At 60.0% G+C, this 13,988-nt stretch overlaps 1 protein-coding gene across 1 annotated transcript in view; it reads left to right on the forward strand.

The window, feature by feature from the left end:
• ANOS1 (anosmin 1) overlaps positions 1-13,294 on the forward strand; it is a 174,627-nt gene extending 161,333 nt beyond the window's left edge. Inside the window, exons 10-14 of the mRNA XM_059385998.1 lie at positions 3,828-3,922; positions 6,135-6,306; positions 7,242-7,462; positions 8,726-8,867; positions 9,394-13,294. Coding sequence (XP_059241981.1) covers positions 3,828-3,922; positions 6,135-6,306; positions 7,242-7,462; positions 8,726-8,867; positions 9,394-9,452 — 689 coding nt within the window. The 3' untranslated portion in view covers positions 9,453-13,294. The remainder of the gene's footprint in view (positions 1-3,827; positions 3,923-6,134; positions 6,307-7,241; positions 7,463-8,725; positions 8,868-9,393) is intronic.
• Positions 13,295-13,988: the final 694 nt, after the last annotated feature.

A 13,988-nucleotide genomic window follows, 5' to 3' on the forward strand; every position in this document is an offset into this window, starting at 1 on the left:
TTGTGGGCAGTGCAGACGGCTGTGGGCATTGTAGATGGCCGAGGTCAGTGTGGATGGCTGGGGGTAGTATGGATGGCCACGGGCAGTGTAGATGCTGTGGGCAGGCCTGGTACTGGTGTGAGCAGTCTAGATGGCCGTTGATAGTTTGCTGGCTATGGGCCGTGTACACGGCCATGAGCTGGCCTGGCTGTCCACGGCCATCTACACTGCCCTCACTAGCACCAGGCCTGCCCATGGCCATCTATTACTGCCCACAGCGATCTACACTACCCCCACCAGCGCCAGGCCTGCCTATGGCCATCTACAGTACCCATGGTCATCTATACTGCCCTTGCCGTCACCAGGCCTGCCCACGGCCATCTACACAGCCCATGGTCACCCCCCGGCCATCTACATTATCCACAGCCATCTACACTGCCCACAGCCACCAACACTGCCCACAGCCACCAACACTGCCCATGGCCATCAACACTGCCCACAGTCATCTACAATGCTGTTGCAATCACCAGACCTGCCCACGGCCATCTACACTGCCCAGTCGTCTACACGACCCATGGCCATCTACACTGCCTATGGCCATCCAAGCTATCCACATCCATTAACACTACCCACACCAATGCCAAGTCTGCCCACAGCCATCTACGCTATCCATGCCAGCGCCAGGTCTGCCCAAGGCCATCTACACTCTACATTCCCCCATGGACATCTATACTACCCACACCACTGCCTGGCCTACCACAGCCATCTACACTGCCCACAGTCATCTATACTACCCACAGTTATCTACACTGCCCATGGCCATCTACACTACCCATGCCAGTGCCAGGCCTCCCCACAGCCATCTACACTGCCCACAGCCATCTACACTGCTTAAGGCCATCTACACTAATCACAGCAGAGCCACGCTTGCTCACAGCAATCTACACTGCCCACAGCCATCTACACGACCCACACCAGCACCAGACCTGCCCCTGGCCATCTACAGTACTCACAGCCATCTAGACTACCCACAGCCATATACACTCCCCACGCCAGTCCTGGGCCTGCTCACAACCATGTACACCACTCATGACCATGTACATTGCCCACAGTCATGTAAACTGTCCATGGTCATCTAGACTGCCCAAGGCCATCTGCACTGCCCACGACCATCTAGACAGTCCATGGTATCTACTCTGCCCACGGCCATCTACACTACCCACACCAGCGCCAGGCCTGCCCACAGCCATTTACAGTACCCACGGCCATCTAGACTGCCCATGGCCATCTACACTACCCACACCAGTGCTAGGCCCACTCAGGACCATGTACCTGCCTATAGCCATGTATATTACCCATGGTCATCTAAACTATCCATGGCCATCTAGACTGCCCACAGTCATCTAGACTTCCCAAGGTCATCTGGACTGCCCACGGCCATCTAGACTGCCCACGGTATCTACACTGACCATGGCCATCTACACTATATAGGCTGGTGCCAGGGCTGCCCACAACCATCTACACTGCCCACGGCAGCACTGGGCCTGCCCACGGCCATCTCCACGGCCCATGGCCATCTGCAATACCCACGGCCATCTACACTGACCAAGCAGTACCAGGCCTTCCCATGGCCAATTACACTGCCCACAGTCATCTACACTGCTTACGCCAGCGCCAGGCCTGCCCATGCTGTCTACAATGCCCACAGTCATCTACACTACCCATGCCAGTGCCAGGCCTGCCCACAGCCGTCTACACTGCCCACGGCTATGTACAGAGACCATGCCAGTGCCAGGCCTTCCAATGGCCATCTACGCTGCCTATGGTCATGTTCACTACCCATGCCAACTCCAGGCCTGCCCCTGGCTATCTACACTGCCCTCACCAGTCACAGTTTTGCCCACGGTCATGTACACTGCCATTACCAGGCCTGCCCACAACAATCTAGACTCCCCATGATATCCACGCTGCGCACAATCATCTATACTTCCCATGGCCATCTACACTACCCACACCAGCGCCAGGCCTGCCCACAGCCGTCTACACTGCCCACGGCTGTCTATCCTACCCATGCCAGCACCAACCTGCCCATGGCCATCTTCACTGCCCACAATCATCTACACAATCCATGGCCATCTACACTGCTCATGGCCATCGACACTACGCACGCCAGCACCAGGCCTGCCCACGGCCATCTACATTACCCATGCCAGCACCAGGCCTACTCATGGACATGTACACTGCCATGGCCATCTACACTGCCCACACGGATGCCAGGCCTGCCCAGGGCCATCTACACTGCCCACGCCAGCGCCAGTCCTGCTCATGGACATCTACACTGTCCACAGCCATGAACACTGCCCACGACCATGTACACCGCCCACGGCCATCTACACTGCCTTCCGCCATCTACACTGTCCACCACTATTTACACCGCCCATGGACATCTAAACTGCCCACGGACATCTGCACTGGCCACTGCTTTACAGACGACCCAGGACCACCCGCACTACCAGGAACGTGTATAGACTGGCCCGCGCCCACCAGCAGGCCTGATCTGCGTCGCCCTTGAGAGCTCGATCTCCGAGTAACACTGCAGCCACTGTCGGCACAGTTGTACGTCTTGGCTGTGCACCAGCCCCTCCCCTCTGTACTGATCCGCGTGAACCCACACACCCCCTCTAGCCTCAGGTGGACCGTACGCACCTGCCTTGTTCACTGTTTCCCTTGCCCGTCAGTGCCTAAGGTCCCGAGAGCAGCTGTTTCAGAGTGGTTGGTCCATTCTGTGCCCCGACCAGCAGCACTGCAACGGAAGCAGAGGCAGTCACTCGCCGACCTCACGCTTGTGTAGAACGTCCCATTCTTTCCCTCAAAAAAGCCCGCAACCTGCTGCGTGCCTCGCACAGCATCTGGTCGGGGGTTCCCCTTTTAAGCAAACACCCAGGGCACCTGCTTGACCCCTGCTCAGCCTCTCAGACCCAAGGTCTCTTCTCATTCCAAAGTGCTCAAACCGGCTTTCCCTGGGGTCCTCCAGTGCCATTGAGCGTTTTCCCCTCAGCAAAGCCCCATCCAGCACTTGGGCACCGGGATGAGGCGCTGGTTGGTGCCAGAGAGGCACCCGTTCCCACCCTCGGGCCCACGGGTGGGCGACTGACCCGACACAGGCCAGACCTCCCTCCCCACACTGGGCGAGGGGCTCGTCGTGGGTTTGTCCTTTCCCTGAGCGATGGCCCAGAGTCCAGCACTGGGCAGAGAACACGCTGCTCAGCCCAGGCAGGACGGGCTTGCGGGCTCTGTGCTCTCACGGGCACCCTGAGTGGCTCAGGGTTTGGGGGACCACATGCAACGAGTACACGGGGAGCTGCTGTCCCGGGCCACGGGCTGCGGGAATGGTCATGCGCACTGGGGACTGCATCGCGACCCTCGGGGCTCCCTCTGCGAGGACGTGCTGTTCAGGTGGCCCGGGTTGCACGGGCCCTCAGCTTTCCCGGAAGGGTCGGAGCCGCACCTGTGCTGACGGTTCCCCGCTGCAGGAATGAGGCCTCCTGGGCCGAGGGCCGCCCTCTAGCGTGGGGGTGCACTCGGTCCACAAACCAGGGCGAGGTCCCCCTCCGCACCTCGTGGCCATGCTGCCGGGCCTGTCCTGTACTTTCTGGCCTCTTTCCTGGGTTTCTCCTGGACTCTCCTCCCGGCAACAGTCCAGGTTCTGCAGACCGGCTCCCTGCCTTGTCCCGTGTGCGCTTTCGGACGCCTGCAGCACATGCGCGCGCCCCTCCCGCTGCGCCCCAGTCTGGGAGCCACGGCCGATGGGGACCGTGGCTGCAGCCTGTGTTCCTCTGACCTTGCAGATACCGGTGTCAGTCGCTACCATGTGCAGTGGCTCCCAGAGGCCTGTGCCCAGAACCGGAGCAGCGCGGCCGAGGCCTCCTCCGGCATCACCCAGGTGAGAGGCGTCACGTGGCTCGCGGCTCGCGCGTGTCTGGCTCCCTGGGGTCTGGGTAGCAGCTATGCAGAGAGATGGGTGAAGGGCGCTCCCCCCGGCCCCCGAGAGCTCGTTGTCACCCGGTGGCTGCTGACTAGTAACGAGGTACACAGGTCCACACAACGGTGCTCTCGTGCTCTGTCCTTGCTCACAACCTCCCTAGGGACTCGAGCCCATCGGCTCAGGGCAGCTCATAGAACACAGGGTTAAAGACGCGCTTCCTTGGGACTCCGGGGTCAGAGGGGACCTGGTTCCAGGTTGTTATGCGTCTGCCTTTTGTTGGACGAAAGCTTTGCCTTGATTTCTGGATCTTGGCGGCACGATGTAAGGGGTTACTGTCCCCGTCAACTTCTGACGACCATTCGGCGCCTTGCTTTGCCGCGACCCGTCGCTCAGTGCGCAGAGCTGTTGTTTGAGCCCCAGACGGAGCCCCGACGCTTTCCCGACTTAATTTGGAAAGAATGTCAACGCCCTGGGGACCGTCACCAGATCAGTGTTACCGCACGACCTCTTCCAAACACGGGGGCGACGCATGAACTCGAGAGGAGCTTCGAGCACACAGCGGAGAGTGCCAGGAGGGCGACGGCGCAGGGACCCAGCGCGGTTCACAACACCCACAGGCAGCGCCAGCCATCGGAGGGGCTGATACCCGATCGACAAGGGGAACAGTTTTCTTCTGAATATTTTCTAAAGCAGCAAGTACAGTATGTTTAGAATCCAATCGGATCACATGACTTTAAGATAAAGTGAGATAACACAAGTCCGTGGATCTGCAGAAATACAGATTTTTACCGGATTTGACTTGTCCCAAAGCGCGCCCGTGGTAGGCTGCTTCCAAAGTTTGGGGCCCGGGGTAACAGAGAAAGAATGGCATCGGTCCAAGGGAAGCCTACTCGGACCGCAGGGAGGCAGGACCAAAGCAGGGTCTGTTCCTGTTCTTGTGCGCACCGGGGAGGCTTTCCCTAGTGTTCCCGGGTGCGCCTTGCCGTGGTCGGGGATCTGCCTTGTTCCCAGGGCGCAGCCAAGTGTGACTTCTCCCCTCCGCAAACCCTGAAGGGAAGACGGAGCTGGACCTGGACGTGTGTCCCAGAGAAGTGGGCATCACGCTGCCGCCCGCTAGACGCTGCCGCTGGCCTCCGCCGTTTGTAAACAGCTTGTAGGCGCCTGGTTTGCAGTTAGGAGGGGCGGCCGGGAGTCCACCTCGTGCTCTCGAGGTCTGCCTCCCACGCCCGCTGGAAGCGTTCCCGAAAGAGCTGCCCAGCGCTGACCCTGGCGGGTCGGGACTGCAGCGTGTTCCCAGGGAGGGTGCGATCCCACTCCCGCAGGAAAGCATTTCTGTCCCCCACGGCGACGCCGCAGGCCTGCGAGGCTCCCTGCTACTCTGCAGGTGCGCGGGGCCCTGAATTCCGGGGTGCGCACTGCCCCCGCCATCAGGCGCCAGCCCCTCCCCTCCCCCGCCGTGCGCACCCCACTCCGTGCGCATCCCGGGGCTCCTGGACTCGGGACTCCGCGAGGGGCGGAGTGGGCGGAGCCTCGGCTTGTCCCGCCCTCCCGGTGTGTGCTCCCGCCTGGCCCATGCGGCTCTCGCGGGGCGGGTCCTGCACGCCCGGACAGGGGTCCCGTCTGCGTCTTTCCCTCGAGGGCATCGGGCTCGGATCCGACGGCGGCGCAGACCGGAGAGGCTGCGCAGGCCCACGTGCCGGGCACGGAGCTGCGCTCACGACGGCCCCACACCCAGGCCCGCCCCTTAGTGCGCGGTGCGGCTCTGCGGTCGGCGGGCGCAGCAGGACGGCCCGAGGCCGGAACAGCAGCCCGCAACGGGGCAGGAAGGTGCAGACGGACAGAGGAGCCCTGACCCGAGTCCCAGAGAAGCCCGAGTTCCCCGTTCCGTCCTGTTCCAACCACGGACACTGGTGCTTGCGGTTGCGTCAGGCCTGCTTGGAAGGCGCCGGGGTCCTGCCCAAGTCCAGGGGTGTCTTCCATGCCCGAGGTGGAGGCGGCGGTGGGCCTTCGTCCCAACGGGGACCGGCGGCTTCTCGGCTGTGTGTAAAAGCCACATGGCGCGCGCTGCGTGCAGAGGACGTTGTCCTTGTCGCTCTAGGGTTTCAGCTCCTGCCGGGCGTGTGTCCCCAAGGAGACTTCGTGCAGCATCTTCTCTTTCTCTTGCTCTTAGGACAATTACATCATTCTTCAAGATCTGTCGTTCTCCTGCAAATACAAGGTGACCGTGCAGCCCACGCGACCCAGCGGCCGCCTGAAGGCAGAGACGGTGTTCTTTACCACGCCGCCCTGCTCCGCCCTGAAGGGGAAGAGCCACAAGCCCGTTAGCTGCCCCGGAGAGCCAGGTGCGTCTCTCGCCCCCCCCTCAGCTGCCCCGGAGACCCGGTGCGTCTCCTTCTGTCCCTTCCCTGCCCCCCATGTTAGCTGCCCAGACACCCAGACACACCCCCTCCCCGCCAGTACCTGCCCCGGACAGCCAGGCGTGTTTCCTGCCCCCCACTCAGCTGCCCCGGACAGCCAGCGCGTCTCCCCCCAGCTTCCAGGCGCGCTCTAGGATGCTGGCGGCACTCAGAACACTTTCGGAAACCGGTTCTGCGGGCCGGACCCGCCGAAAGCTGCCGTCTTCCGGATGGCCGTCCCGTGGCCCCATTCAGGCGCTGATGTGCTCACAGCTAGACACGTCATGGTTCCGTTGTCCCAGGCCCGGGACGAGGTCCGGCACTCACGGCCCTGCCCGCTGGGAACGAAGGAAAAGTTCCCGTACTGCGGGCTTCGGCGACGCCGCACTATTCCGTTTCTCTCCCGGCCCCTTGCCGCGCCAGCTGCCTTTACGTCCTGTGCCCAGCCACGTACCAAACTCCGAGTCTGCACGCATCCCTCGCGGCAGCCGCACGGCTCCCTGAGCTCCCCCGAGCGACGCGGCACGACGTCCCATCACTTCACTGTCCGCCCTTGTCGCCGTGGTCACCTCCGCTCTCGGAGCAGCAGCCGGGCCACACCACACGGCAGAATTCCCTCGTCCGCCCCCAAAGCAGGGCTCAGGAAAGACTTCCCAAAGCACCAGCACCCAGCTGCAGGGAAAGAGCGACTCTGACTCACAGACCGTCCCCGGAGGGCAAAACAGGTGGTTTCCAGAAGCCGTGCGTGGATGCCCAGCTCTGCCTGCCTGTGCCTCCTTCTGGGTTCGCCGCCCGCAGGGCCCGCGGTGCGTGCAGATGGGCCCTGTTGTCCGTGTCCGTCCGGCAGCCTCACGCGGGTCCCCCTCTCCCCCTCGCCGCAGGTCACGTGACGGCCAAAGTGCTCGCCAAGCCCGAAAACCTCTCTGCCTCCTTCGTCGTCCAGGACGCCAACATCACGGCCCACTTCTCCTGGAAGATGGCCAAGGCCAACCTCTACCAGCCCATGACCGGCTTCCAAGTGACCTGGGCCGAGGTCACGACCGAGAGCAGACAGAACAGCTTACCCAACAGCATCATCTCCCGCTCGCAGATCCTGCCTTCGGTAGGTGCCCGCTCTGCTCCCCGTGTCGCCGCCGTCCCCGTCCTGCCGGCCGCCCGCGGGGTCCTGCCGCCAGGCCGCCTGCCCGCCACCGAGCCTTCCCACCGCGCCTTCCCCCGCGGGCCGGAGGAGGGTGCTGGAGGGGGTCAGGACAAGGGGCCGCCGGGAGCAGGGCCAGCCGTCCGGTCCGTGAGCCCTGAGCCTCGGCAGCCCCGGCCTGGGTCGTGGGCAAGTGACTGAACAGTCTGTGAAGCCATGTCGCTGCGGTCCGAGCGGACGTGCGCTGTTTGCAGTGTTAAACTGGGGGTAACCAGCTAGAGGAAGCCTGTTGTTTCTCCCCCTTTCCCGGTTCACATTTGGCTCGAGCCCATAAAGCGCTGGCCTGTCTTCCAGGCCACTTAATTCCTTGGCTTGGAAAAAAAAAAACCCCTGTGTGGGCTTTCACTCCCTCCAAAAATGCCCTTAGGATATCCAACTCTGGCTCCCAAAAGAAAGGAAAAAAGAAAGAAAGAAAAAACCTTAAGTCCGGAAGGAAAAATTCCTTGGAATTAGAAAGTAGTTATTCTATGAATGTATTAGGTTTTATTGAATTTTGAGAAGAATGTGTTGGCATAAAAATAAACATTTTCAGTCATGGGCACTGTGTGTTGAGGGAAACAGTTGGCTCGTTCCCTGAAATTTGGATTATCAGGAATTCACACCACAAGACGGGCAGAAGACCACTTTCAACCATGGGAAAGTCTTACGTTAAGGAGGAAAAAATGAAATCCCGAGGGCGAGCCTGAGAACCGGCCCCTCCCCACGGCCCTTCCCGGCCAAGCATGGGACTGCCCAGCCGGGGGCGTCGGGGGGAGACGCGGCAGACGGCTCCACGGGCACGAGGGGCAGCAGACGCAACGGCCACCCGTGCCTGTGCTCACCCTGCCCCTCTCCTCTCTGGGCACTCCCCCCTGCCGCTCTACCCTTCCCCCGCTCCCCCCTGCCCTTGTCCGTGCCTCCCCTCTGTCCCTCTCCGCACCCCCACGCCTGCCCTCGGCCCTGGGCTCACACATGCCCTTCTCTGCACAGCCATCCCCGCGCCCTCCAAGCGCCCACCTCTGCCCTTCTCCGCGCGCTCACGCCCGCCCCTCTCCACGCACGCACACCTGCCGCTCTCCGCACGCACACCTGCTCTCCGCCGGGGAGGAGCCGCTCAGAGGACGCGTGTCCCCGTGCCTGTTCTGGAAAGGTCTCACTGACGAGCATCTCGTTTCGTGTGGCTCCCAGGACCATTACGTCCTCGCGGTGCCCAACCTGAGACCGTCCACGCTGTACCGACTGGAAGTGCAGGTGTTGACCGCGGGAGGCGAAGGCCCGGCCACCATCAAAACCTTCTGGACGCCCGACCTCACGCCGCCCTCCGCGCACAGTGAGTGGGGGACACGCACGGGCCACGGTCTGCAGGAGACACTAGGCTTGGCGCCGGTCCCCGGGCTCCGGGTTCTCTGGACCCGGAACTCTGTCTCCCACGAGTGTCTGCGGGCTGGACGCCGTCGCACGGTGCTGGCGCGGGTGTGCGGCTGAGGCTTCTGCACTCGCTGAGGACGGGCGAGCAGAGCGGCCCTGCCCTGTGCCGTCGGGCCGTGCTGTCCCACTGCTCCTCCTCCGACACTGGATCTCGGACGGAAGCGGTGACGTGTTTCTGTCCTGAGGACCGGGAAGGACCGGGCTGGCTTCTGAACTGAGACGCAGGAAGCGGGCTTGTCCCGTTCCTCCCGGGATATTACGGACATCGGGGCGGAAGGCAGGAGGGAAGGGGCGGCAGGGGCGTCCGAGTCCGAGCAGGAGAGACGCGGCTGCAGGCGGGAGCTCTCTGGGGGTCGGACGCTGTCCTCACCAGCCCCTGCTTCCCGTAGCGCACCATGACTGACCCGTGTGTCCTGTCCCCCCTCCAGGACCCCATCTGAGAGCTCGGCATCCCCACCACCACCCGCCTTCTCCAGAAAGACACTAAACGGTTCCAACAGCGTCTGAGAATCACGGAACGAGCCGGCGGGTGGAGCTGCGCGGCGTCGACGCACGGCTACAAGGGCCGCGGGTGCCCCGCATGACCTCCCTCTCCCATGTGACCTTGTGCCCTGGGTCCCTCTGCCCATCTCTACGCAGGTGGAAAGGAGTGACGCACGGCCACCGGTGGGGGTGGACACCACTTCCCGGCATGGAGGAAATGACGAGGCCCCCACGCAGGACATCCCCGTACCCCCATCGGCGCACACACCGTCTGGATCTCCACGGGACGGCCGCACAGCGAGAGCTCCCGGACCCGGAGCCGCGCGTGCCCGGAACACATCCGTGTAACACACATGCAGGGCACACTCGTACCGAGCGTGACGTCCATCAATAAAACGTTTTTAAAAGTTCAATGATTGCTTGGATTTGCAGAATCACGTAAGGGGAGGCCGTCTGCAAACCCGACGTAGTCACAGCGCTTCTCCGACGATTCGAACCTCCAGTACAGAGCGGTCAGTTCCGGCCACCACCGTCCACACCCGCAGCCCAGGCCCCGTTCGCACCGGGCCCAACGAGCGGCGCGTGTGCGACCCGTGTCTCATGAGGGGCTCCCGGCGCAGGCCGCGTCCAGCGAGTTCGCCGCTGTCCGTCGGCCGTGGAGAAATCAGAATCCTTTCCTGGGGATGCGTTTTCCTGCTTCCTCCTAGAACAGGACAGGCCTCCCGGATACATTTTCTTAGTTCTAATTTCCTTTCCCTCCGCGCAGAAAGGAGCTGCCGCGCTCCTTTGTTTCACCGCGTCGTGCATCTCAAGATGTACGAAAGCTCCCGCTTCAAGAGAGAATCCCAGCTGTGGAGTGTCGTGCGCTCTTTCCCCAGATTCGCCTTTCCTTCGTCCCAGGAAGCGAAGCGAACGCTGGAACATTCTCGGTAACGTGGGACAGGGTCGGTCGGGGAGAGGAGAGCGCTTCACCTGCCTTTATTCTTCCGAATCCGTCCCGTGGCACCACCTGGCTCCAAACCAGCCTTCCCAGCGCGGGTCACCGAGCACTGGCGCAGCCTTCAACCCCGAAATGCTGAGTCTCATCCAGGCTCTCCTTGAGGGAACGTCCGCAGATGCCATGTGAAATTCGCAGCCATCTGTGTGTGTGTGTGTGTGTGTGCGCGCGTGCAAGCGTGCACAGACACACACACACACACACACACACCTTCACTGTGACTCACTGCGGAAATCTCTTGACAGCTCCCTGTGGTGCAGACAGACCCGGTTCTCGTAACCAGGAGGGTCCCGTGGGGTCCCGTGTCTGCCGCCGGCGCTCACTCCGGGAGGAAAGTGCAGCGTAGCCCCCTCCCGGCGTCTTGCAGGAAGGGCTTCCTCCTCCCTCTGCGCATCCCCGGTGGCCGGGGAGAGCTCGGGGGCCGCGCTCCTGGGCTGTGCGCCTGGCACCGGGTACTTGTGGGCTTCTGGAAGCGCGCGGATGGAGGGACGGCTCGGAACTCCTCCACCCGTGAGTTCTGAAGGCAAACGTGCTAGAAAACCGAGACGGAGTGTTTTTATGATCAGACGGATGCGAATGTTTGGGAAACGCGGCCTGTCCGCATGGACATGTGGAAACAGAGTAGAAACGGTCTGCTGTGTAGCCAAGACTTCCGGCGAGGACGCACGTGGTGTTCTGCAGCTCCGCACCAGGGACGCCCGTGGGAAAGGCCTGCCCGAAAGTGCCCGGGCTTCCCGGTGCTCCAGCACGGCTCCTGACGCAGCCGGGACGGGCCGCACGACGTGCCCCGAAGTCGCCTGCTTCCCCACGGAACGAACAGGAGCACCGCTTGTTTCCAACTGCCCGAGCGGGAACCAGGAGCACAGGGACCTTCACGGAAGCCAGGACTCAGCCAGTGCCAGGAGCCGCATCTGAATGTCCAATTCTCAAATTTTCACCAACAAAGACATCGAATATTGGCCACAAGGTTATCTCTACCCTGAACTTGTCATGAACAAATCCAGTATTTGTGTCCCCAAATGTTTGTGCCGTTGTATCGTTCAAAACGCAGGAGTGTACACAGAGATATGAAATATTATTGTTCTGTACGCTTGATTTTATGAAGTTTAGTTATCTGTCTTTGGGGCAATAGACAATGAGAAAATACATTTTCAGTCTGGAAGGTTCTAAAGCTTAGAGCCTCCTTTAAACTTGAAAGCCTCTCCTGTGAGCATCGGACTTTGCGATTACAAAATTTTAATTTTTCACATTATTGGAAAAAAATATTAATTAGATGATCAAGGACACAGGAGTTTATGAATTCCAGCGACCTTCAATAATATGCACGTTGGCCATGATATAATTACATTTTTTTCTTTGATTTTAAAAATTTGAGCGCCCTAATGAAAAGGATACACACTATGCGTTGTTTTCTCTAAACACTGTTCGTGGCCCGTCTCCAATACGTCTTATGAAAACGAAACGCGTCTCTCTCATAGGAGAAAAAATACATTCGGGGAGAATACTTAGTCTTAACAATTGAGCCCATCGAGAATGCCACGTGCTGAGATCCCAGGGGTTAAGTCCGTACTCACCACAGTTCCTCCCCGTCTGCCTGCCGCCCGCGGTCTCTTTGGGGAAGGGACCCGCTCCCTGCCCTTCCAGCAGGGGCTCCGCACGTGCCTCTTACGGGAGCGTGTGCCCTTTCGAGTCCTTCGTGGTGTCACTGGGTCATATTAGAGACGGTGAAAGACGATTAAGCGGGTCATATTAGAGACGGTGAAAGACGATTAAGCAAAGTTCAAGTGTAAAGACGCGTCCATAATGCTGGGAACCTAGATGAACCTGTAAGTGTGCAGAAAAGTCTGTGTCCAGGGCACCATGAGCCCCGTAGAGCACCGAGTGGTGGCCCTGGACTCATCCACCATGTGCCGGGAGCACCCTCCCGTGTTGCGACAATCCACCATTCACACGCTGTCCACGTGCCCCTGGGGGATGAGGTCCCCCGTCCCCGCTGAGAATCCGTGCACCAGAGACGGGGTGCAATTTACTAAACTCGGGAGAACCTGCCTTGTCTGCAGGACCCAGGAGCCCAGGAGTCTGTCCCGGGAGCCAGGCTTGGAACTGGACTGCAAAGCCCTGAATTATGTCTCTGAACCACGTCCCTGAAAAACCTGATGGGTAGACCGAGTGCGCACGTGTCTGTCTGTCACCCGAGCATAGATATTTAATCCATCCTATTGGTCGGCATCTCTAACGATAATGACTTATTTATTTAATGCCCTTTCCTACGCCGTGGGCCATGGATTGACTAACGACTCATTCCCACGATTGCAAATAGTTCTGCCTCGTTACACTAACTCTCGCGCTGTCGCCAGCACACGAAGCCTAAATACGTGTTGCATGTACTTACAGTTCACTTAAAGTAATAGCTGCGTAACGACGCTGACGCTTACCTACGGTTGTGCATGGCCGGATTCCGTGTCTCACCTGTCCTGAGTCTTGTAGCAAGTTACACCATTTACAGAGTGATTAACCGAGGTCTGTCTGTAACGGACCGCTATTTCCTTCGTTAACGATGCTGTCGCGTACGGATGATGCAGCAGCTACCTTCTCATCCCCATGGCCTGGAGAGACCTCGTCTCTTCTATTGGTCATGTCAAGTCAATATTTATTTATCGATGTAATAAAAAAAAAAAAAGTTCGATTTTTGTGTGTGTCTGTCGTGCTATTCAGAGAGAAGTAATCTTGTAAAAAATTTTGTAAAAACGGAAAAGTATTGTACATAGTCTGCTACCCTGTGACTCATTGTTTTCACGTGAGGGTTTTCTGTACATACTGATTCAGTAATAAAGGATCCTTAAACCCGCCCAGTGGACTGGACTCATTTCTTTATGGAAAAAAAAAGAAAAGAAAAGACTTTTACTTTCCACATGTGCCCTGCATTCCCAGGGAGACTCAACAAGTCGGTAGGAACGGACGGTGGGCGCGGTGCGTGTAAGGGACAGCCCATCGTCCTCGCGCACGTGCGTGCGCCCTGAGAATCACCGCGGGGGCGACCTTCCATCTGATTCACGGAGGGCTGGTATTGCTGATGGCTTCCGTGGGGTTTTTAAAAAGATTGATCTGAGAGAATGTGCCCGCTCGGGCAGGAGTCGGGGGAGGGCTAGAGGGAGACAGAATCAAGCCAACTCCCTGCAGAGCCCGACGTGGGGCTCCATCTCACGACCCTGACGTCACGACCTGAGCAGAAACCACCAGTCAGATGCTTAGCAGACAGAGCCCCCCAGCCCACTCCCCCCAGGAGTTCCCGCTTTCCCGCTGGGGCATCAGCGAGGAATGAGCCGGACGCCGCCCCAGAAACCTGAGGAGCCCCAGGGGGTGACCCCGGGGAGGTGGGACCTGCTCTCCCCTGCACAGTCCCCCACATGATTGTACATTTCCGAGAGCCACGTCTCCGGTTCCGCCGGGCACCTGGTCCCGTTCTGGGGGGCACCTGCCTGCAGAAGGAAAGCCCCTGTTGCAATGGTTCTCATCCTACAAGGCAGACGCGGGACCGGCAGA

This window comes from Mustela nigripes, chromosome X (genome assembly GCF_022355385.1).
Source record: "Mustela nigripes isolate SB6536 chromosome X, MUSNIG.SB6536, whole genome shotgun sequence".
NCBI lineage: Eukaryota > Metazoa > Chordata > Mammalia > Carnivora > Mustelidae > Mustela > Mustela nigripes.